General features: G+C 43.9%; 1 protein-coding gene across 2 annotated transcripts in view; it reads left to right on the forward strand.

Annotated features, from left to right (window-relative positions):
• Window positions 1–4,952: 4,952 nt before the first annotated feature.
• The window catches only part of Map9 (microtubule-associated protein 9), a 35,142-nt gene continuing 15,588 nt past the window's right edge, over window positions 4,953–24,506 (forward strand). The window contains 8 exon segments of one of the 2 annotated variants that reach the window (NM_001135716.2): window positions 4,953–5,056; window positions 5,813–5,959; window positions 6,681–6,765; window positions 9,675–9,998; window positions 15,774–15,997; window positions 18,763–18,856; window positions 21,568–21,812; window positions 23,400–23,470. In NM_001135716.2, coding sequence (NP_001129188.1) covers window positions 5,885–5,959; window positions 6,681–6,765; window positions 9,675–9,998; window positions 15,774–15,997; window positions 18,763–18,856; window positions 21,568–21,812; window positions 23,400–23,470 — 1,118 coding nt within the window. In that variant the 5' untranslated portion in view covers window positions 4,953–5,056; window positions 5,813–5,884. 2 annotated transcript variants of the gene reach the window in all.

Raw genomic sequence — 24,506 nt, forward strand, 5'->3', positions numbered from 1 at the left:
TTTCAGTCTCACTGTAGGATACATTCACGTCACATTTGCCCTGAGCTGAAGCCGTAGCTTCCTGGGTGATATTACTCTTCTGACTCCTTTCCTGGCTCCTTTCCTGTACTCCAGCTAGTCTCTTCTCTGATTGTCAAAATTAACTTTATTTAGTATGACACAGCCATAACTGCTTCCATTCATAGAGACTAAAATTCTGAGTGCATGGTTCATAACCACTCTTGCTTTCCCACTTTGTGTAACACACTCCAACAGAAACTAGACCTATTAATATAAAGATAACTTATCTTCTATTTAGTTTTTCATTACAAACGCAGACTCTTGATTTAAAAATCATGTATATAAAAGCAACTTTAGCATGAGTGGTATAATTTTTTTCTAGTAGCTTATTTTTTTATTCACTTCGTATCCTAGTCACAGCCCTTACAAATCCTCTCCCCCATTATCCCTTCACTATCTCCTTAGAAAAGGGGAAGCGCCCCTTGTGTAGCACTTCACCCTGGGACATTTAGTCCCAGCAGGACTAGGCACATCCTCTCCCACTGAGGCTCAACCAGACAATCCAGGTAGAGAAAGGGGAATTCAATGGCATATAACAGGGTCAGAGACAGCCCCTGCTTGAATTGTTAGGAAACCCACACGAAGACCAAGCTGCTCATTTGCTACAAGTTTTTAAGGGTCCTAGGTCAAGCCTCTGCATGCTCGTTGGTTGGTGGTTCAGTCTTTGTGATCCCCCATGGGCCCAGGGTAGTTGACGCCGTAGTTCTTCTTGTGGTGCCGTTGCCCCCTACAGTTCACTCAATCCTACCCTCACTCTTCCACATGACTCCCTGATGTTTGGCTGTGGGTCTCTGCATCTGTTTCCACCCAATGCTGGAGGAAACCTCTCAGGAGACAGCTATGCTAGGCTTCTGCCTGCAGGTGTATCAAAGTATCATTAATAGAGTCAGGGACTGGCTCTCTCACATGCGATGGGTCTCAAGTCGGGGAAGCCATTGGTTGGCTGTTCCCTTAGTCTCTGCTCCAACTTTATCCCTGTGTATCTTGTAGGCAGGACAAATTTTAGGTCAAAGGTTTTGTGGGTGGGTTGATGTTTCTCTCTCTCCACTCCAAGTGCTGCCTGGCTACAGGAGGTGGCCATTTCAGTCTCTTTGTCCTCTGCTGGTAGGAATCTCAGCTTGGGTCAAACCCATAGACTTCTTGTGCTCCTATAGCATGTTAAAATAGTTATTCACAAACAATGCATATTTACCCCCTCAGTTCACAAAACGAGAAGCAATGTTACTTCACTCTAGATTGATACATTGCCTCATAGATTATGGGGAAAGGCTACAGACTTATGAGAAAATTACAACTCATGAGACTCCCCTGCCCCAATATTATACAAGTAGCAAACAATTGCTGGGAGAGAAGAAACCATTTGATGTAGCTATTTCCAAGTTCTGTAGGGAACTGTAGGGATGCAGCTTTTGTATGCCACTGGTCATGCCGGAGTGGACTTGTTAGTGGTGGATTTGCTGATGTCATACATGCTTCTGTAAATAATTCTAATAAACTCTCATCAGTTCAACAAGCTAGATATGGCATGAGTAATGTCACTGGTCTGTTACTGGTTTCATCTGAAATGGGTAGATGGGGCTGCAAGTCTGGAGCATATCAAGAAGAATCCATAAAAGTTGATTGAATCACCTAGCTATGGTCCTGCATTTCTCCAACATCTGTTTTCACTGTGACCATTTGGTACCTTGCACTTCTCCTGGGAAGAGTCCTGTGGTTATGATGGTTCCTCCAAAATCATAGAGTTATTCCCTCCATTCTGTAATGATCAATCTAATTAAAAACAAATAAGGCAATATATTTCATAGGTGCCAGGGATTAGGCTATGGACCTTCCCTGGTGGCAGGGCTATCCACTTAGACTGTTAGTTAAGAGCATCAGTTCTACATTAGCCTAACTGGATCCAATTTTTTTCTAGTCATTAATCACTGAAATAAATATAATAGGAAACCTAAGTTTTCTAGACCTTTATTTTCTCACCTATAAAATGTGACTGTACAAAAGTAGATATTTCTCAAGGCTAGATAAAAATTAAAATAAGTAAATTACTAAAGCAGAAGTAATTATACTGGGCCCTGTACAAATAGCAAGTGTTCTGGTATCCAATCAGATCACATTTCTAACTAGAACAGCATCTGTAGTGACAGCTGACTTAAGACATTAACCTAATGACAAAGACAGTTTGCTCACAATGATGAGTTCTGTTTAAAAATAAAGAATCATGTTTCTTTATGTATCTTGCTGTATGATAATTCTGTTATCTCTATATAACATGCAAACGTACATAGTTATATTTATCAACTTGCTTTTCTCAAAGCAGAGGGATTCTCTATAATAAAAAAAGGACTAGTTTGGTAACAGCAGAACATTGCGATCAGAACAAACATTATACTAAATTATGGACATATGAAAGGACATTGAGAAAAAAAGACCAAAATGGGGTATTATGAAACAGGAATCTTCAATCTCTGATTAATAAAAAGTGTGATGTCATTTCCAGTCTGAACAGATAGGTGCTGGCCAGATGTCCTGCAGAAGTACTTCTTGTATGAGGTGGCATCTGAAGCAGAGGGTTATGGCAGTCTTTAGTGGTACCAGTCAACCATGCAGAAGCCTTCTTTCACAACATCAAAGCATATTTGCTTTTAAGTTTAAGGTTAACTAAAGTGACTCCATTTTGATTCTGTCAATGTTGACATTTCTTTCAAAAGAGTGGTGCTAAGTTTCTCCCACAAACATGAAAAAGTACACTTAAATCACCATAGATCATCACAGCGGGACAGCTTTCCTCAAGACTCCGATGTCCCTTTGGGAGTTCCTCCCTGGTCACAGTGCATTCACCCAACAATTCTGCAACTGTCATTGTACTGTTATCTGAACTCAGCCTTTATCCCTCAAGAGCTATGGGACTCATATGTTACAGCACACCATCCAGTGCCCATAGAGAGCTTTTTAGTTTTCATCTGATGATAATTGTGAGCACAGACCCTTTGTTCCTTTTAAATTTGTATCTGATCTCTAACCTGTACCATAAGCAACAGAACTACAAATAGCTTCCTGCTATGTGAGGATAAAAAAGGTCACATCTCAGTTTGTCAAATGCAAATGGGTCTTCTTTTACCCTATATCCTGCCCAAACACATGCCTGCATGCACATGTGTGCTTGCAAGTACACACACACACACACACACACACACACACACACACGCCAAAGAGGCAATAAAAGCTGAGCAAACACCCACAGTGGATTATCTTGAGCACTAGCTAAAGGCAGCTACTGTGCTTAGCCACTCAAAACCATGGTTAGGGGTCCATCTACTAGACTAGGGGTCCACCCTTCTCTCCTATACTCCTTACTCAGACACGCATCTGTAACAACTGAAATGCTGCCAGGAAGAACTTTCTTTAGAGCCTCTCAGTTTGTGCTTGTGGAGAATAATCATCTGAAGTCATTCCCATGGTGTGCAACTATGCCCTATCGGTAGCTGGGAACTCGGTGTTCTCTATCATTGATGTTGTTGTAAGTTTATTTCCATAAGTCATGCCTAAATTCAACTTATATCAGTCAAGTGGATACCAAATGAATACAGCCCTTACACATTATCCAAAATTGGTTCTTCCCATTTGGGTACCTGTTGGTACAGGGGCTTTAACAGAATTGTGAATGTTAATAAAATGTAGGACAGAAAATTTAACAGTAACTGGTAAAAATGGGGAGTCTTTTCCTTATGCATATATTCACTTAGAGATAGTTAAAACAATTTAGTTAAGCAAAACAAATTTACCGAACAAGTTGAAAAGCGTAAACTGAGCTTTTAAAAGGAGTTACTGCAAATATTACTTAGAAACCATTTTCTCACTAAACTTCATATTTATTTTTCTGTATTTAAAATTTCTACGTGCTTATTTATTAAATCAAGTTGTCAGTGTTATTTTTTTTTAAAAGAAATATTGCGGAGGTATGGAAACGAGCAGGTTTAGTTATAGTGAATGAATTGATTTTGACATACTTTTTTCGAGTTAAAATAGTTAAAATCTGTGTAGCTTTAAAAGTTTAAGTGTTTTGTGAATTAATATTAACGATAATTAAATGACAACGATATTGATTCTTTCAGCAGTACTTCTCGCCTGTTTTTTTTTTTTTTTTATTTTGCTGACTGATTTTTAACCCGTTTATCAGCTAAATATAGAAAGGGGAAACTTTCCATCAAAGATGCGAAACAGGCTCTGGGCTGAGTGCATATGGGATATTTTAGCACATATAATCCCTCCCCAGAGCATACCTGCCCCGCCCCGGGGAACTGCATCAGTTGCAAGAAACGCTCATGTGTAATATTAACTGAATGCAATTCTAAATATTTCCCAATATTTCGCTACATATTACATTCATTATCCACCGCAATCCTTTAAGGAGGCAGTCCTATAATTATTAGCTTCTTATCAAAGCATAGAGACCTTAATTTGCATGTGCCAAGAATCAAACATGCAGTTTGACTCCGATGATTGCAAACGTCAGTACTACGTCATTCTGTCGGCTCTGCTGACACTGCACCGACTCACAGATTCCACGTCCTAACTAACAAAAGGAAATTTTGCATCGTGGCCACGCAATACCTGCCTATATGGAAGGATCTTAACTGAGCAGGAGCAATCAATGCAGGAGCATTGTGGCGTGATGGCAGAGGGCCGGTCCTGTTTCCTAGGCAACAGCCATTGCAAATAAGCTGATAGGGCACCGCGCTCCCAACACCTACACCGGTGATGTCACTTCCTTGGTCTGTGCGGTTGTCCCAGCGACGCAGGCGGAAAGGCGGTGTTGGGTACCCAAGAGACCAGTCGGTTGGAAGTCACTTCCTCCCGGGGACGCTGTTGCCTGGCAACCGCCTTCCGCCTCCATCTTTTGCCCCGCCTCCAGCTTATTCCGATACCTGGTTTCCCAGACCGTGAGGCCCGGGCCGGGGGCGACACCTATGCTAGACCATAGCCGCTGGATTCTCAGGTGGTCACAGGGGCCGGGGTGCACGGGGAGCGGGGTGGATGCAGGAGGCGCGAGCTGTGGTACGTGGAGGAGTCCGGGGACCGCGCTGGGTGTGCGCGGGCCTGGCGCGTGCTGGGCCGGGAGCCGCGCGGAGCCGGCCGGGGACGCGGACGCCACCTGGCCAGCCCGGGGCGCTCTGGGCGGTGGCCGGAGATCCAAATGGGCCTCGGACGTCGCGCGCTAGAAACAGAGACTTTAATGCAGCCTGATGTGATGCAACTCAGTGCGGAGATGTTGTTGTTGTGTGTGGAAGAGCCAACAAATGGCTTGGGAAAATGTCGCTGCTGCTGACTGTGGCTAAGCATTGTTTTGAATACTGTTATATGCTAGCTGTTTCCGGGGCTGGGAACCTTGACATTCCTCTTGGTTGCATCTTGAAATAAGTCATTGTGGCATCCGCAATGCTATATGTTTTTAATAATGGAAAGGTGAAATCGTTTGGCAAAGTTTTGGTGATTATGTATTTCATTCATCCTTAAAATAGTTGTTGAACAGTAACTTCCTTATGCGTTTTCTTTTCGTGAAAACAGATTGGTGTGAGAATTTTATGTCCTTAACAAAAACCACTGTTACATTTTTAGGTGAACATATTGGGCAGTGTTTAAAGCGATTTCTCTTTATTTGGCCTGGGGTTGGGGGAGCACTAATGCCAGGAATAGAGTACCCCAGTCATGCATAAAGGTCTAATTCTTTTAAATATTTATGTGTAAATTTCAGCCACCATCCTAGATTGAATGAATTGTTTCAATTATTTATTAACTGTTGTATAAAAGAGAAAAAGGATACACTATGTCGGATGAAATCTTCAGCACAACTTTGGCATATACCAAGAGTCCAAAAGCTACTAAGAGAACTTCTTTTCAGGTAAAACATGGCAAAGCATTTGGTTTTGTCTATGCCTCTATTCAGCACTTGCTGGTTCTCACAGGATCTGGCATGAAGCAGGAGGACTTCTTGTTTCTCTAAGTGTGTTGTAGGTCATCTGTCAACTTTGGGCTCTAGTATTAAAACACCCCTCTGTGAGACCCTGTCTCCAATATTTGCTTTTAAGTTGAAAGCCACAGAGCGACTTCAGAGCTTGTCTCTCTAAATTTCGGTTTTCTATCGTAAGCATCACAAGGACTTACTGTGCCAACCTTGCACCCAGCTTTTGCTCGTGTTTGCCATATCGATTATGCCCATCTTTGTAATATACGTAAAAGACCCAGTGGTAGGCTGTGTGCCTGACGTGCTTGTCAAACCCAAGCACTTACCTCCCTCAAAATGTACACTCTAACAATGTCAGTTTCTAATAAATCCAATCTCAATCGATGCCCCTAGCATTCATTAGCATTTAGCGCAGATTGTAACCTGCGGTTAATTTATCTAATACTAGTAGTCACTTCCTGTTTAGGAATCCCAGAGGAGATGGCTCAATTTTGCACTAAGTCTGATGGGTATATTGTACCGCATAGGCTTAGAGTAAAGTTAGGTGATTGAAACTTAAGTGTGAATGCGGAATAATCGAGTAATATTTGTTTAAAGGTCTCTTCTAAGTGTGAAACTCTGCTTGAACGGGAATTGACATTACTGATCTCATTTACAGGATGAGCTGATCAGAGCAATTACAGCCCGGTCAGCCAGGCAGAGAAGTTCCGAATACTCGGATGACTTCGACAGTGATGAGATTGGTATGTAAGAGGATAGACAAATGAGCCATTTCCCTGTGTTTTGCTTCCTTAGTCACATTTCACCTATCCCCTAGCCTCTCTTGATATATCACTGCCTATGAATTCCCTAGTTTCAGAATTCTATGTGTCCAATGAGTAAGGATGCCACTCTTAATTTTCAAGACGCAAATTACCTCTGCTTATTTATGAATGTGAATTCAAAAGTATGACTAGGTCTACAGTAAAATGCTACTCTAGGACTAAGCTAATCCTGGAGTTCACAGGATTGGTGCTTATGTACTGCGTTTGTAATACAGACCAGATTAGGGGCAGTGATAGTGGCTATGGTAACTAATTTTCTCTGCTGGTATAAAACATCGTGAGCAAAAGTGACTTACAGATAAAGAGTTCATTTCAGTTGACAGTTCAAAGTGATGTGAGTCCACCACAGAGGTGGACATGGCAGAAATTGGATGGCTTGGTGGCAGGAGCAGGAAGCTAAGATTCCTGCAACACACACAGCAGAAAGAGACCTGGAATTGAATCAAGGCTGTGAAGACTCAAAGCCCACCACCAGAGACATACTTCATTCACAAGCCAGTACCTCCTCACCAAACAGTGCCATCAACTGGGGACTAGGCAGTCAAGTTCCTGAGCCCATGGGAAACAGTGTCACCCAGATGACCATACTCTACCTTCTGTAACCCATAGACTCATGGCCAATGCAAAATGCATTTAGTCCAACTTTAAAATTCCCTGTAGTCTTTATCATTTTCTGCACTGTTTAAAATTCTTCTGAAGTCTCTTCTGAGACTCAGGACAATGGACTAATTATAACCTCCTGAAAGACCAAAATGCAAAGTACATACTTCTAACATATGATGGGATAGGATATATGTACATACATACATACATACATACATACATACATATGTGCATACATACATACCTTACCATTCCAAAAAGGAAGAATGGGGACATAGTAAGGAAATACTGGACCAAAGCAAGACTGAAACATAGCAGGGCAAACTCAGGTCCCAATGACTCCATGTCTAGTGTCTGGGACTGTGGTTGGCTCTTCTCCCATGTGTAACACTCTTTGGCAGAGATCTTGTGATTCTGCGTCTCTAACATCTTGAGGTCCCTACCATAACCCAAACTTCACTTTCAGAGTGTCACATAATGGCCTTTTGCCCTCTCAGGGCTGACATGCATAGGCTGCCTTGCCCTGACTTGCCCCACTCCATTTTTCTTGTAAACCTACATAAGCAAAACCAGTAATAACCATGCCACAGATTCAATAGGATGCTGTCTTCATGTTTTCTCTACCAATGAAATGATCCATTACTTTTTAATTAGTGTCTTATTTGATTTCTATGGCTGTGAGAAAACACTAACTACTACTAGCTTGGGGAGGTGGGGTGTATGTGGCTTACATTTTCCCATAACAATCCATCACTGAGGTATGTCAGGGCAGGAACTCAGCTTGGAACCTGGAGATAGGAACTGAAGCAGACAGCGTGAAGGAACACTGCTAAGTACCTTACTCCTTTTTAGTTTGTTCATCTTGCTTTCTTGTACTGCCAGGACTGCCGCCCAGGGATAATACCACTCCCATTGGGCTGGACCCTCCCACGTCAGTCACTACTCAAGAAAAGGCCTTAGAGATTTGCCCACAGGACTATCTGTTGGAGGCAGTCCTTCAGGGTGTTTTCCTCTTCACACACACTCTAGTCTCTGTCAAGTTAAGGAAAACAAAGCAGCACATTAATCCTCAGGCAAGGATGTATGATAAGGGCCAGATTTTTCACCAAGATATCATAGGAATGGCCTCTATCCCAGATGCTGTTAAGGTCCTTGCTTCCTCCGGAAACTTCTTGACCTGGACCTCTACAGTTCTGATTACCCTCAGAACTTCTGTCAGTGTTTGGAAAGGTCTCCTCACAGGGTTTAACTCTATTCTAATCCAGAGTTCTAGGGTATTCCACATTCCTCCAAAGGACAGTGTGATCAGGTTTCCAACAGCAACAGCCCACTCTCTGGTACCAACTTCTGCATTAGTTACTTTTCTGTTGCTGTGATAAAACACCATGGCCAAAATGGCCTAAAGAAGAAAGTTTATTTAAGCTTATGGTTAGAGAGAGATGCCCGTCCAGCATGGTGGGGACAACACAGGAAATTTGCAGGAATGGGTGGCGGGAGCTGGAAGCTGAAAGGTAGCATCAACAGCAGACAAGAAGCAGAGAACAAACTGGAAATGGGCCAAGGCTATACACTTCCAGAGCCTGTCCTTTTTGATGCATTATCTCCATAAGACACTGGAGTATCTCCCCACCAAACAGTTCCACTAACTGGGGACCAAGTGTTAAAGTAATTGAGCCTTTGGGGACCATTTTCACTCAGACCACCAAAGTGGGTCATTTTGAAAGACAGACCCTTCACATCAATACTTTAACTTGGTTTCTTTTAAGTGAGCAAAACATTTTACTTTAGGGTTCAGGTATAATCATATAGAATTCTGAACTTGAAATTGTATTATTTTGTAATATTCACTGGGTCAGTGTTCTCCGTAAAAGCATTCGGAATAGCCATTAAATCATGTCTGTCTTGTTAAGTTGGTGTTCTTTATTAGATGGTGCTATATTGAACAACCTTTAATGTGTATTCCCTGCCCCAATAAACACAGTGCTGTAGGCACTTGATAAGTATTTTGAATAAGTTAATGAAACTCAGAATTTATTTGATAATTGCCAAGAAGGCCTACCTAGATTAGTTGTTTTGAAGAGTTACAAAATAAATATGGACTTACTTGGGGTTATTGATTTATTTCTAACCATTTCTGTTTAGGAAGGTACTCTTGCTTTTCAAAGAGATAGAATATAAATTTTAAAATACACTGTTGAAAACACCTTTTCTTGTTCCTATTTCAGTTTCTTTAGGTGAATTTTCAGATACCTCAACAGATGAAAGTCTCATTAGAAAAAAGATGAATGATTTTCACATGTCTGATGATGAGGAAAAGAATTCTCCACGACTGTCTTTTTTGAAAACCAAGAAAGTAAACAGTGAAATATCCAAAGATGATCTGGACTCCGTCATTCTAGACAGTGAAGGCACGTCACCAGATGCTCAAGAAGATATGACTGGAAATTCCACCCCCAAATCTCAAAATGATGATCAAGACGTTGGCAGAGAGGTCATTACAATGAAGCCTACACCCAGGATGCTCCCCGGCAAAAGAAGTACATCTTCAGGTAACTTGGGAAATGACCATCATTATGTTTCCAGAATATTCGTTTCGGGATAGCCTGTCACAAAATGCCTTTTTATGGTGGCTAATATATTTAACTTTCCAGTTTCCCGCCCATAACTTAGTAACCATAGCTACGAAGGCCCATTGTATATTCACTCTGGAATCTGCTGGGGCCCGAGAGAAAGTCCAGGCATCTGTGGCGCCCACATACCTGGCTCATCAGCTTCTATTCTATTGTGGGGCTGCAGCTGCAGTGAAGCTAATTTAATCCCCACGCGCTCCCAAGAGTAAAACAGTCATCTGTAAAAGGCTGAGGGTGTAGTGAGGCGGTATATTGGTGGCTGGCATGCACAAGGCCATGGGTTCAAGGTCAGGACCATGAAGCACACAAGCATTTCCATACTGACATTTTGCTTTTGTTGTTTAATGACGCTTCTTGACTCTCCCTTAAAAAAAAAAAAAACAGAATCTTCCTTTGGTTTATTGCATTGCATAAGCTGCCAGCCAAAATCCAGCTTCCTGAAGGTGGCTTCCTAGTGTGACTGAGAAGGTACTGGAGACTCTCCACTAGTCTGCTGAACTCTAGCCTTCAGAAAGTAGGGTGGAGGGAGGACAGGAGCCCTAGGAGCCCTTGGGAGAGGCAGTGCAACTAGGCAAGGGTCCAGTGTCACCCGGTCATCTTTCCCTCTGTTTTATAAAGGAAAAACTAGCAGATGCTAAGATGCATAAAATCCCCGCCACCACCCCCTCCTGTCATGCTCTCAAGTGTGGTGCTGTCAGATGGCTCATTCTTTTTTATTTCTCTCTCTTCCTCTTCTTTTTAAATTGGGTATTTCTTATTTACATTTCAAATGTTAGTCCCTTTCCGGGCTTCCTGTCTATAAGCCCCAAACTCCTACCCCTCCTCTTCTATAAGGCTGTTCCCCTCCCCATCCACCCCCTTATTCCCCAACCCCAATCGACAATCCCCTATACTAGGGGTCCAACCTTGGCAGGACCAAGGGCCTCTCCTTCCATTGGTGCCCAGCAAGGCCATCCTTTGCTACATTGGCAGTTGGAGCCATGGGTCAGTCCCCATAAGAACAACAATGCCAAACAACCAGAGCTTCCAGATGGCTCATTCTTAACATGGTAGATAGTACCAATAACATCAGGTAGAACTTCATTTCAGACGTATGTTAAGGGACAGTCCTTCCCTCCCTGCGCATCCTGGGAACCTTACGAGGATTAAAGCAGAGCAGAGACCCCCCCTAGAAAAGTGTTCAAGACATGGATACAAAAGCATTGCACATGCTAGTTATGTGTGACTCAGGCAGAATAGTTTCAGTCGCTCGAGCTTCGTGAGTGGGAGGGCAAACCTGCTTTTCTTGTCCTGCGGTACCGCTTTGGGAATCTTTTGAAGTAACCAGAAAAAGCCATCAAATGTAAGCAGACAGCATAAGGAGGCTGGACCAACTTCTGAACTGAGCTTTTTAAGTGTGGCGGGGTAATCATAGGTAGAAAGGAACATAGTTGAACTTCGTTATTAAGGGTATATGAGGGCTGGGGATATTGTACTGTGATCAAGTGCTTGCCCATCTTATGTAACAGGTCCTAAATTTGATCCCCAGAACTGACCAGAGAAATAAGTTAAAAAGGAAGACAGAGAAGAAATGTGAAATATAGCAGCAAAATTTACTCTTATTAGTTTACTGTAGGTGTTACGCAATACTCTACTTTTAAAGCTATGCTAGAGCCTGGTGTGTTAGTGCAGACTTGAGCTCCTAGCACTCTAGATCATGAGGCAGGAGAATTGCTGTGAATTTGAGGCTAGTCTTCGCTACATAGATGTGGACTAAAAGACAAGAACTTGACTAAAAGTACTGGAAAAAGTGGGACGGGTAGCAGCAGTAAAGGGGGATTAAAATAAGTAAGTCAATACTTCACTCTAACCACAAGGTGGCAGCAGCATCTTGTGCACCCATAGGTGTGGCTGAATTCAGTGTTTACAAGCTGAAAATCACTAAGTAGAGAACCTCCTTAGGGTTGATACAACGCATTTCAAATGAAAAGAACTTACTTTTTTCCCTGAGAACTTGAAAGCATTTCTGGAAATGGAATTGTGGCATAAAATATACTAAAGTTGTCAGATATTTTCAATGCAAAGAATAAAAATTTAGGCTGGTGGCCCTAAAACGTGCCTGGCACAGAGAATTTCTGAGGAATCTAAATGAATGGATGAATACACGGCTGGTTCACTCATGAGTAGAGGAATGCCCTTCCTGACTTCAGCTGTACTCTCAAATTCTTAAACATCTTTCATGGAATGTTTGAAACTTGATATTTGTAATGGGGGGCATAGGTCAGTGGTAGAGCATGGCCAAGCCTGTGTGAAGCTCCTGGTTCCACCTACCCCACCAGTTCCACTGATGGCTTTCTCTGCTCCTGCTTACCTTTGTACCGACTATGGTGAGCAGCCTGGCCTGGCGGGGCAGGTGTCGCAGGGACTGTCACTGTGGCATTGTTGTAAGGGTCTCGTGGGCTGCTGCGGTTAGAGCGTCTTTGCCTTCAATCTCAGGTCTTCAGTTTAGTGGAGCTTTTAGCCTTGGACATAATTCAACCTTGACCTTACTTAACTCGTCAGTAAAATGGAGAGGTTAATTTAGACACCTCTAAGTGGCTCAGTACTCAGGAGTTAAAAGTCAACAATTAAATGATTTTCTACATTTGAAGTGTTCAGAACAGTAATAGAATAAATGAAATATTATTGATATTTAGCATCTTTTTATGAGCAAGTTATCGATTTGTCTGTGTGTGTATTCAGAACTCATTGTGTTTCTCATGGTACAAACTGATGATGAGCGGGAATGGAACATTAAAGCAGCTTACCAGTTGCCTTTAGAGCTTAGTAAGAAACCGTATAAAGGTTAGAGTAAGAATGGCGGAAAGTGGATGTCTGAGTTACCTAAAACGTCAAGGAAGGTTCCTGGAGGAGGCGGAGAGAGGAGGAGGAAGAGGAAGAGGAGGAGGACTACAGTGTGTTGTGTGTGGGCTGCGGTCTGTGATAAAGTAGTAGAGTGAGGAGGTGGGAAAGGTGGATCATGAGATATCTATTAACTTGCAAAAATTAGACAGACGTTGTCAAGGAGAAACTTCCCCCCCAAAGAATTGCAATTGTAATTGACAAGCCAGTGAATAAAAATGGAAGAAATCATTGACACCACTGAGAGTGCTTACCGAGCACTGAGTGTTGATCAGGCTCTGTCCTGTGGGCTTGTGGTGGCTTCTCACTCTGGCTCCACAGGCAGCTAAGGGAAAAGCCTTGTTTGAGTTTGCTTTCTGTTGCTGTGATAAACACCATAACCAAAAGCAACGTGGGGACTGTCTTATTATGGTTTCGATTGCTCAGAGAATGTACCCCAGGATCACAGGCGCTCTTATAAAAGAAAACATTTAATTGGGGCCAGCTTACACTCTCCAGAGATTTAGCCCATTATCATGATGGGAAGCATGGAGGCATTCAGACAGGCATAGTGCTGGAAAAGGATCTGAGAACTGGGCATCTCGGTCAGCAGGCAGCGGGAAGGTGGGGGATAGGGGTCAGCCACAGACACTCATTGGACTCGCTTGAGCATTTCAAACCTCAAGACTCCTGTGACACATTCCCTCCAACTAGGCCACACTTACTCCAACAAGGCCACACCCCCTAGTGCCACGCCCTCAGCATTCAAACTTGAGTCTTTGGGAGCCGATCCATTTCAAAGTAGCCCAAGGAAGAAAGCATTCATTACGTTAGCGTCCATAATTAAGGACAGCCTGGACAGGAGCCTCACTTGGAACCAAGGGGCAAGAGCTGAGGCAGAGGAGTGCTGAGTACTGACTAGCTTGCTCAGCCTGCTTTCTTACACAACCCTGGAACAAGAGCGAGAGTGGCACCAAGCTCAATGGGCTGGGTGTCTGCACATTGATCATTAATCAAAAAATGCCCACAGACTTGTCTGTAGGTCAGTTCCTTGGTTGAGATTCTGTCCTCCCAGACATGTTTAGGTGTATGTCAAGTTGACAAAAACGATCCATGCAACTCTTCCAAGGTTAGCTTATACTGGGAAGCTTATGGTGACAAGTGTCAGAGCTAAAAGAAAAGTGTGAGGCCTCCAAAGGGGTTCAGACTCAGAGAAATTGGAAGTAGAATGGTATTGGCTGGGGACTGGAGGGAGGGATCACTGGGGACTTGTATTCAACCGTATACGGTATCCGTCTTGCAAGGCGAACATGTTCTATCCACATTATGCCACAGTCAGTGCTGTACTGAACATCAGAAAGTATTTTAAGAGACAATATAAACAAAAATAATTCGATGCTTCTTGGCACAATAATTGGAGCTGAGGCTTGAATGCCACACACGTTTGTCAGAAGAGAACCCAGAAGCAGCTGTTTTAGGCCTTGAGAACACTGTGGTTGTAGAGGGTCTGTGCCTGCCTGCAGAACAGCTATGGTCCGCAGAACACAGGTTCCGAGGTGGAAGAACCAGGAAGCAGGCCGCACAGGTGGCCAGCAGCAGGACAGCGACGCCTTCCCTGCTGTTCACATCGAAGCTTTTGCTGCTTTAGGGTTGGGTGAGGAAGAGCTCAAAGGGCTTTGCAGAGAGGAATGGCGGGGTTGATTGTCAATGTCAGGGAAGCAGTATTTAGAAACAGGTGAGAGCCAGGCGTGGGGAGGGCAGTAGAGTAAGAGACCAGTTTGTATTGGTGGGACCTTTGAGTGTAACGAAGCTTCGCTATACAGAAGAGTGGAAGTAACCTAGGCCGGCTTGTAACTTCCGGGATGGACATTGGCCAGAGTTTATGATGAGCTCAGACACACAGTGGGGCATAGTGGTACCTTTTCAACATGGCTTTGGAATCTTCTAACAACATTCACCATGAGATATGTAGTCACACAGGAGGTTAGCTCAGTCTTAAAGTTATAGAAGAATAAATTGGATAGAACATGAGAGACATAAATACGGTAAAATTTAGGTTAGAAATACATAAATGGAAGAATGTCCCCTTCAGTGTTTGTTAGCTAAAAGTATACCAGAAATAGGCTGTTTACATTTACATTTCAGAAGGAACAGACTTCAATGCCTATAAAAGGTGTTTGGTTTTTTTTTTTTTAAATTTCTATTGTATCTATGATGCTGGGGATTGAACTCAGTTTCCCTGGGTGCTAAGCACCTTGTGTACCACCATAACCACTGATTGCCAAGCACCTGTTGGACCACCGTAATTGCTAAGGAAGCTTTCCTGATGGAAGAGCTCTCTAAGTCAGCTCTGCCTGCATCCCTTCCTCCAGTGCGAGGCCTTCATCCCGTGAAGGACAGGATCCTTCCCGTCACAGTGGTAGCAACTGGTCTTGTCCAGTTCTGTATTTAGGATCCTGCCCTTTCTTCACCTACAAAGTCTTTGGGCGGAGACCTTGCTGCTCAATGGTGTACAGGGCTGGTGTTGCCTGAAGGGCCTGGCTTCAGTCAAGCTTTCCTCCGATGTGATTGCTTATGATTTTTAGAAATGTCTTTAATACTATATGAACTCATAAAATAGAAAGGGGCTTTTTATAAAACTGAATTAGACTAGTTAGCACATTCTAGGATGGCAGCAATTCTTGCCCTTTGCTTATGAACTCTCTGGTACCGGTGCCATGTAGCTTATGGGGATGTCTGTGCTCCTGAATGCTCTGAGCACCATGGCATCTCCTGGAGGGCAGCTGAAGCTGCGGTCAGTTTCTTACGTTCACCCGAAAGTGTTTTCTTTTTCAGGGGAAAACAGCAGCAGTCTTGATACAGATGGCCACTTTAAGCCTTCGCCCCGGCCAAGGAGCATGTTAAAAAAGAGCTGGCACCCTGAGGAGGGAGTCAGGTCAGGAGTTGATAAGGAATATTCTACAACCGAAGACTCTGCCCCCACACCTTCCCTTCCAAGACAGAATGGCACAGAGCTGCAGACGGAGGAAAAAGTGTGCTCAGAAAACCTCGATCTCGAGGTTAGCATAATGTGGAATTATTGAATTGTATTTCAATTCAGCACTGGTGTGTGTGTGTGTGTGTGTGTGTGTGTGTGTGTGTGTGTGTGTGTGTGTCTGTGTGTCTGTGTGTCTGTGCCTGTGTGTTGTGTTGCATTCTTTTGTAATTGGTAAAGAGATCTCACTTCTTTAGTAAACTACATCCCATTGAGCCTAAAATTCCCTTAACTTAGAATGTAGCATGGTTTTCTATGCCACTAGAAAGCTACAGCATATCATTTATAGTGAGATGCATCTAATTTCAAAGAAGGTGAAATATTAAAATAATTTCCCTTTCTGGGTATTCATAGTTAGCCCATCTTGAATGATAATAGTTACGTGATTATGTATTCGTCTTTGCTTGTGTAACTTTGGCTAAGGACATTTTAGTTCATTTCCGTCATTCGCCTGGACCTACTCTCAGGGTACTGCTCTCTTTTCTGTGGGACCTGGTACTTCCCTAGGCTTCTATGAGGAGCTCTGATTCCAGCGTCACCAGGGAGATCACCTGTCACCTCTCTGTAGTTCACTTGAAAAGCCAACTTCCAGCTCATACCTCAGAAGAGTACATTTTCCTCTGTTACCTGCTTGGGCAGATCCAGGGAGATGAACTGCAAGCGGCCTGGCCAGGTCTCCATCTCTTCCACTCATCTGCGGTGTGGGTGTGGGAGGAAGTGCTCAGTGAGTAGTGCGGACAGCGCTCAGGACCCCAAGTCCATGGATTTCTACCTGTAAGTCAGACCCTAGAGTCACGTCTCCTTTAGAGCCGACAGTGATCTCTGGCCAGCTCTTAATTTGTTCTGAAAAGTGAAGAGAGGAACCGAAACAGTGATTTGATGTATTTAGTACAGCTACCTGCTCGAGTGAATATGGAATTGCTTTCCTGTAGCTGCCATAAGCCAGGACACCGACAAGAGAAGGAATTTTGTTTTTGTAGTTCTGAAATCTGTCTGTCAGGCCACCCTCTCTACGGCCCTAGCCGGGGCCTCTCTTCTTGCCTCTTGCACCTTCTGGTGGGTGCCAGCATCTGTTGGCCCTCCCTGGTCTAAAGAGGCATCATCGCACCACACTGCTTTCGTCACTAGGCCTTGTGCCCTGGTGTCCCTCTTCTTTCCCGAAAACAAATACTATCAGAGTTAGGCATAGGCCTTCATCCTAACTACAATTACATTTGGAAATATGATACATACAACGAAGGTCTCTAGGTGGACATGAGTCGGGGAAGGGGCTTGGTTCATAGAGGTATGGAGTCCTAACTGTAAGTGGTGTCCTATATTTCCTCCGTACCCCTGACTTTAAGGACTGTGCTGTGTGTGCTCCTTTTTGTTTTCAAGTAGCAGCATAGTGTGACAAGAGTCTAGCAGGAACATAGCCAGCCTCTCCCCATGCCTCCACCCTGCCGCTGTCCTTCCCTCCAGGCTTCCACACAGTTGGTGTCTTAGCTCGGACTTCCTGTCTGTAAGTCACGGAGTGTGTCCATGCTCTGAGGTGGTCCTGAAGCCTCATTCCTGTGGTCTGACATAACCCATAATAGTGAACTGTTATCCTGCTGGACACGATTTTTAACAATTAAATATCCCCTCCTGCTTACTGTAAGTTTCCCTGGCTCTGCTCTGACTCTTTAAGGTCACTCTGGGGCCATTTCCCACGTGGCTAGAGCAGGGCTTCTTCTTCCTGGGTGTGGAACCTTTGTCTCCTCACCGCTCCATCCCCTGTGTGTCCTGCGGCTGGGCTGTCAGGCCCCTTCATCTCTGTAAGATCTCACATAAAGCCTCACTTCCTCCTGCCCCAGATAGCGTACCAGATCCTGAAGAGAAGAGAGGGAGGGACATTGGCTTCCTCTCTGCTTCCTCCTCATGCTTTTCTTCAGAGTGCGTACCTATGTGTGAGATGGCTGTTCCTGTTACTCATACGTGTTCCTGGCTTAAACCAGGATTGATCAAGGGACTGTCATGTTTGTGATCTGATTTGTTACTCTCTTGTTAAACGTCGCGTGCGTGCGTGCATGCGTGCGTGCGTGCGTGCGTGTGTGTGAGTGTGTATTAAGGATATTGCTATATGAGTTTTTCCCAAGATGTAATCAGGCTTGAGTGTCAGTGAGATGGGATTATCTGTTACTGTGTTTGTGTGTCTATTACCATGTTTGTGTGTTTGTATCTTTTCTCTTTATTCCCTAAAAGTCTGTTATGAAGCACACAGTTATGAAAAGTCAAATTGGAAGGTTCGCCAGTGAAAAGATTTGGGACTGCAGTCTTTTGTGCGGAGATAGCTGTGCCATCAACTTTGTTTGTTTGTTAGTTTTTCTTTCTTCTGTCTTTTTTACATTGCATTATTTACTACTTTTGTTTGTTGCCTCTGTGCATGCTTTGGCTTGCTTCTGGTGGACAGAGGACACGTTTGTGAAACTTAAAATCTTCCAGCCTTACATGGGTGGGGAGTGAATGTAGGTGGTCAGGCTTGTGAAGTGAGCTCTCTATCTCCTGGGCCATCTTACTGGCCCCCGATGCTTCCTTCCTGGGAATTTGGCATTTACTGTCCAGGGCATAGGAGAGTGTCAGGTCCTCAGGAGTTTATAGATACTTGTGAGCTGCCCACATGGGTTCTAGGAGCTAAGCTGGGGTCCTGTGGAAGAGCAGGAAGCACTCTCAACCCTTAAGCCAGTTTTCTAGCACCAACAACTGTGTTAATGATTCTCTTGCCTCTGGGAGTTCTCACTGCTAACCTTATATGGTAATACTTTTTAATAGGACTCACTCTTACAAAGTCTGACCTCATCTTCCCTCAAAGAAAGCCCTGGAGGTTGCATATCACCAGGATCTCAGGAAAAGACACCCATAAAAGGTAGTTACACCTCTTACTGTACCTTCTTTGTGAGCTCTGTATTATTTAGTGTGTGTCTGTAGTTTGAACATTTATGGGAAAGGTATGTTTGCTTTTCTGTGAGTTTTAATCCTGAGTATGCAATTGACTGGGAGACTTTAGAAAACAGAAGTTAATTTCCCAGTGCCTCTGATTCCCCAGTGTATTGTAGTTCCTGTCTCAAAAGGCTCTTGTGAAAATTAAGTGTTAAAGCGCTTTTATACCTCCAGCATACTCGCAAGGACAACTGGGAGGTCATTTAAGGTGAACCTGTATTGTGTGTGTATTGCTTTAACCTCAGATAACACAACATAATACCTGGACTTTTTATCCAGACATAGACACCTGGACAGAATAGCAAGCCTCTCTGGGCCTGTGAATTACCCTTAGATGACTGTGGTTGTAAGAATTGTAAAAGTTAGGAGTGCATAAGGAGCTCCGAGAACACCATCAGAGTGAACGCATATTAAGTGTGACCCATGTGTTCTTAATGCCATTTCTCTCTTTAGTGTAGCATGTGTAGCTCAGTGCAGTTGGAAGCAAGGGTTGCTCGCACAGACTGCAGTGTGTAGCTAGCATTCGTTAAGTTTCAGTCACCCTAGCGTACCTGGACGTGGCTGAGGGGGGGTCTCAGGTGAGGGGACTTCCATTAGAGTGGCCTGCAGGAAGCCTGGAGTTCATTTTCTTGGTTGACTAATGTTGTACGAACCACCCCGTTGTGGGTGGTGTCAGCCATGGACTGGTGGTCCTGAGTTGTAGAAAAAAATAAGCCAAGCCAGCCATGGGGTGCAAGCCAGGAATAGCGTTCATCCATGGGCTCTGCCCCAGCCTTGAGCTTCTGCCCTGGCATCCCACAAGGGTGGACTGTGATCAAGACATGTAAACAAATAAACCCTGTCCTTCCCAAGTTGTTTTCCCAAGTGTTTGAACACAGCAACAGAGAGGCAAACATGGGTAAGTACTTACTATATAGTGTAATTTTTGTCATTTTACAGATTTAAAAAAAAACTGAAGTGCAGAGATATTGACACACGTACCTAAGGTCAGTGGTGACACACAGTATGACTCTGACTCCTAAGTCCTGGTTCTTTTCACAGCTCCAAAGATTGTAACAGAATCAAGTCATGGATGCTCCTCAAATTGGAACATTACAGTTGCAATGAGGAAGCGATTTTTAAACTTAGTTAGGCCCCCCACCCAACCCCACCCCCAGTAGCCACAGTGAAAGCAGCAGAATTAAGACTTTTCAGTGACTGGAAGTTAGATTTTGGAGGAAATCAGAACTGCTATCTTACAGGGACTGCTGGCTTCTTCTGTTGGATGTGTCAAAGCGTCATAGAGTCTGTATGAATAGAAGAAGTTCTGTGAAAGCCAAACTTAGTCTTCTAAGTGGAAGCTTGAGCCTGTACTAAGGAGGCCTGAGTATGCAACAAGCCAGGCCTTGGTGCCTTCTTCATGTGAGGTGCATCTTGAAGGGGTGAAGATGGCTGCCTCTGACTAGACCTCTGAGACGAACTACATCACTGTGTCTTCGATAGGGTTTTATTGCATGTTAGATACACTGTGACCACAGCAACTCTTATAAAGGAAAACATTTAATGGGCCTAGCTTACAGTTTCAGGACTTTAGTCCACATCATGGTGGAGAAGCAGGGCAGTGTCCAGGCAGACATGGTGCTGGAGAAGGAGCTAAGAGTTGTACATCTTAATTCAAAGGCAGCAGAAGGAGACTGTGTGCTACACATGCTTGAGTATGGGAGATCTCAATGCCCACCTCTGCAGTGACACACCCTCTAACAAGACCACACCCATCCCAACAAGACCACACCCATCCCAACAAGGCCACACCCATTCCAAATAAGGCCACACCTCCTAATAGTGCCACTTCCTATCTGTCAAGCATTCAAACACATGAGTCTATGGGAGTCACACCTACTCAAACCACCACACTGTGCTTCTCTCTCAGTCTGTGCAGTTCATCTGAGCTGTTCCTACCAACAACATTGTGAAGCTGTTTGCCTCCTGCCTTCCCAGCATGCTCTTTTAGCTTCAAATACATGTGCTTTGTGAATGGACACTGCAGTCCCTGTTACTTGATTTGTGCATACATGTTCTCCTTTACTTAGGAGTAATTATTCCATCCAAATTATGTCTATGCTGTATTTTCTAAGTATGAGACTTGTGAAATGCTAATTGAATAAGCATTTTTGCATTCATAAATCAAGTGTATTCAAATTTCATTGGGTAGCTGTTTTTTTATTTGTAAGAAAAGAGAGATTATAGCTAAGCATCATGGCACATGTCTACAATTCCAGGACTTGGGAGGTAGAAAAAGATGGTTCAGGAGTTCAAGGACAGCTTCAGCTATATAATTCCTCCCTCCAGAAGAAGGGGTCAACTGTTAAGAGCATTTACGATTACTGCTATTCCAGAGGATCCAAGTCATTCCCAGCACCCACGTCAGGCATCTCACAGCTGCCGGTAACTCCAGCTGCTGGAGATTTTAACTCATATGACCTCTGAGAAGGCCATCTGCATTCATAATCACACATGTACACACATGCGCATGCGCGCGCGCACACACACACACACACACACACACACGTATTCACTTGTTTGAAGGAGAGTACTTGAACCTGTCATGCACTGTGTAGAATGAGAAGGATTTAGTACTGTCCCTCTGGCTCCAAACAGATCATGATGGAGAACCTACTGAAATCTGGGATTCCTTGATATCAAATGAAAATGAAGGAAGTTCCATTTTGGTGAACTGTGTTACTCCTGAACTTGAGCAGCCCAAGGAAGGTCAGGTGGCAGCTGACAACCTTGAGGAAGAAAGAGAGAAGGGTGGATTTACAGAGGATGACCTCACCACTGACCCATTGCTCTCCACGTCCCCGAGTGTCATAACGCCCACTGAGCCAGCAGAGCCGGCCAAGGTAAGATGGTAATGTATACCATGGCACTGCAGCGTCACGCATGAAATAGAACCATCCAGTATCTTGTTTCTAACTTTGCACCTCTGTGTCTTTTGATAGCGCTATTGTATTTTCAAGTAGATGTTACTCAAGTCAATTGACTTTCAAGTTCAAGGAAAGTTTGCCCATGGCAGAATGAAGCCAAGTGTTCACTGGAAACTATTAGCACAGTAATATAATTTCAAATATTGCAGAACAATATAGTATATGTGTGTGTAAGTATATAGGTTTCCTTAGGTCAGATCATACAAGATGCACCTGTCTAGAACAGCTAAGGAGTTGTTACACTGGTGAAATTTGCACAGCACTTCAAAACATAAACACTTTTAATGAGCAGTGTGAAGGACCCTGGAGCTGCACCCCGAGTTCCAGGCCGGGCCAGTGTTTCTCGGTGTCTGTCCCTTTCACAGTGGACATCATGGACACAGGACAGGAACATTGTCGTGATGTTAGGAATAGATTTATGCTTTGTAGAATACCTGTGGTCCTCTCGGATAGGGTATGTCGGACGAATGTGCCTTTACCCTTTACAGTGCAGCTAGTCCTTATCTCCTCTGAACTCAGTCTTCACACCTGTTACAGCATCAGGTCGCTAATGTCCATGCCTGGCCATTAGGAGTGCTAGGAACTGGCTTATATTGCACAGAGTACCCTGGTGCCTTACGTAATACAAACACAGTGCAAACAGGGAAGCCAATGCAGCCACAGTGCAGAAGCACCCGTGCACCCTGGCCACTGGGCTCGGGCTATGCTCACATTGGCACCCCCAACTGTCCTGCTAGACCACCCCACCTGTGCAACATAGAGAGCTGTATGTAACAAGCAAGAGTCTGTTGTGAAATATACACAGAAACTTAGAACAGGACATGCCTGAGTTAAAATACACAGTTTACACACCACAGTAATTCTTACGAGGCCACGTTTAGGTTTATTCTTCTGTTTTGCTGAGTGATCCTTCCCACCTTGAACCCAACAGTCCTCCTGGTACAGTTTGTTTGCTGGTTCTGGGCGTGAGAATGACATGCACACATGCCTGATGAGCTCACAAACCCTCCTTTGAATGCATGCTCTTCTCCTGCGTCTCCCTAAGCGTCAGCTCCCTGTTTCTGTGGGCATTGCTAACTGCAGTTAGTCACCCACCCATGCTTTCCTTCTTCTCTGCAGACCTTCCCATTGTCCTCCACTTACCCCTCAGCCCTGCCCAGGGCAGCTTCACCTGAGAAGCCCCTCACCCCCACCCAGTCACTGTCCCCGGTGCTGCCTGTGTCATGAGCCACTTGACTTAGCGGTCGCCTAAGACCATCTGCACATTAGATATTTAAATTACAATTTACAACAGTAGCAAAATTATAGTTTTGAAGTAGCAATGAAAATAATTTTATGGCTGGGGTCACAGCAGCCTGAGGAAACGTGTTAAAGGGTCGCAGCAGGAGGAAGGTTGAGACCCGCTGTTCTAGGTGCAGCTCCTTTCTGTGGCTGCTTTTCTCAGTTTTGCTTCCCAGCCTGACATCTGCGTAGTGAGTAATCTGTTTTCTGTTTTCCATCCAGAAAACAAATGAAGTCAAAACCACAAAGAATAAAAAGACAACGAATAACAGAGTGTCCAGTGCCTCTGGCAGGTAAGAGTCCGTTTGAGCTCTGATTCTAGCAACGCTCACCTTAATCTAGATCTACGTAACAAATTCCACGTTGTCACGGATTTTTCTAGTCATTTCTGTTGTAAGCGGGGATGGACATTTCATGATGAAACTCTGTCAGTTTAACTCTTTCATAGAAAAGTTATCATTTTAGGCAATCTTCTTTGTGGTTTCCCTCTCCGGATGTGTTTTTATTTTTCCCCTCATCTCGCTGCACAGCTCCGGGCTGAAGCCCGCATTTTGATGAGCAGGATGTATAAATGGCCATAAGCTGAAGAGCGACACTTTTTTTCCTATTAAGTGTTTTGTCAAACATGGAGGAAAATGGACAGTTTTCACAGGCTAAGTGGGTTTATTAAAATTATAAGAATTTAAGGTTAAGCATGCTGGCACATAATCCAGCACTCCCTAGACTGAAGCAGGAGGATTGTTGTGAGTTCAGGGCAGATGAGGAATATGCAGATGAGTGAAGAGCACACCGTGTAGTAAACCTCATTCACCAAGAGAGAAGGTAGATTAGAGTTTCCAAAAAATACCCGAAAGACGGGTCTTATGCTTCTAAATTTATAGTTAGGCATATCAAGCAACAGAATAATACAATAACATTCAAAGAGTGAGTAAAACCTACTTAGTTGATGTTTTTCATGTAATTTGAGATGTTTCTTTTTCTTTTTTTTTTTTGGTTTTTTTCTTGATTATTTTATGTATTTACATTTCAAATGTTATCCCATTCTTGGTTTCACCTCCGCACACCCCCTATCCCAACCTCCTCCCCACCCTGCTTCTATGAGGGTGCTTCCCCCCTACCCATCCACTCACGTCTCACTGCCCTAGCATTCCCCTATGCTGGGGCATCAAGCCTTCCCTGAACCAAGAGCCTCTCCTTCCATTGATGCCAGACAATGCCATCCTCTGCTACATATTCGGCTGAAGCCATGGTTTGCTCCATGTGTATTCTTTGGTTGGTGCTGTAGACCCTGGGAGCTCTGGGGTATCTGGTTGGTTGATAGTGTTGTTT

Source organism: Rattus norvegicus, chromosome 2, assembly GCF_021556685.1.
Source record: "Rattus norvegicus strain SHRSP/BbbUtx chromosome 2, alternate assembly SHRSP_T2T, whole genome shotgun sequence".
Classification (NCBI taxonomy): domain Eukaryota; kingdom Metazoa; phylum Chordata; class Mammalia; order Rodentia; family Muridae; genus Rattus; species Rattus norvegicus.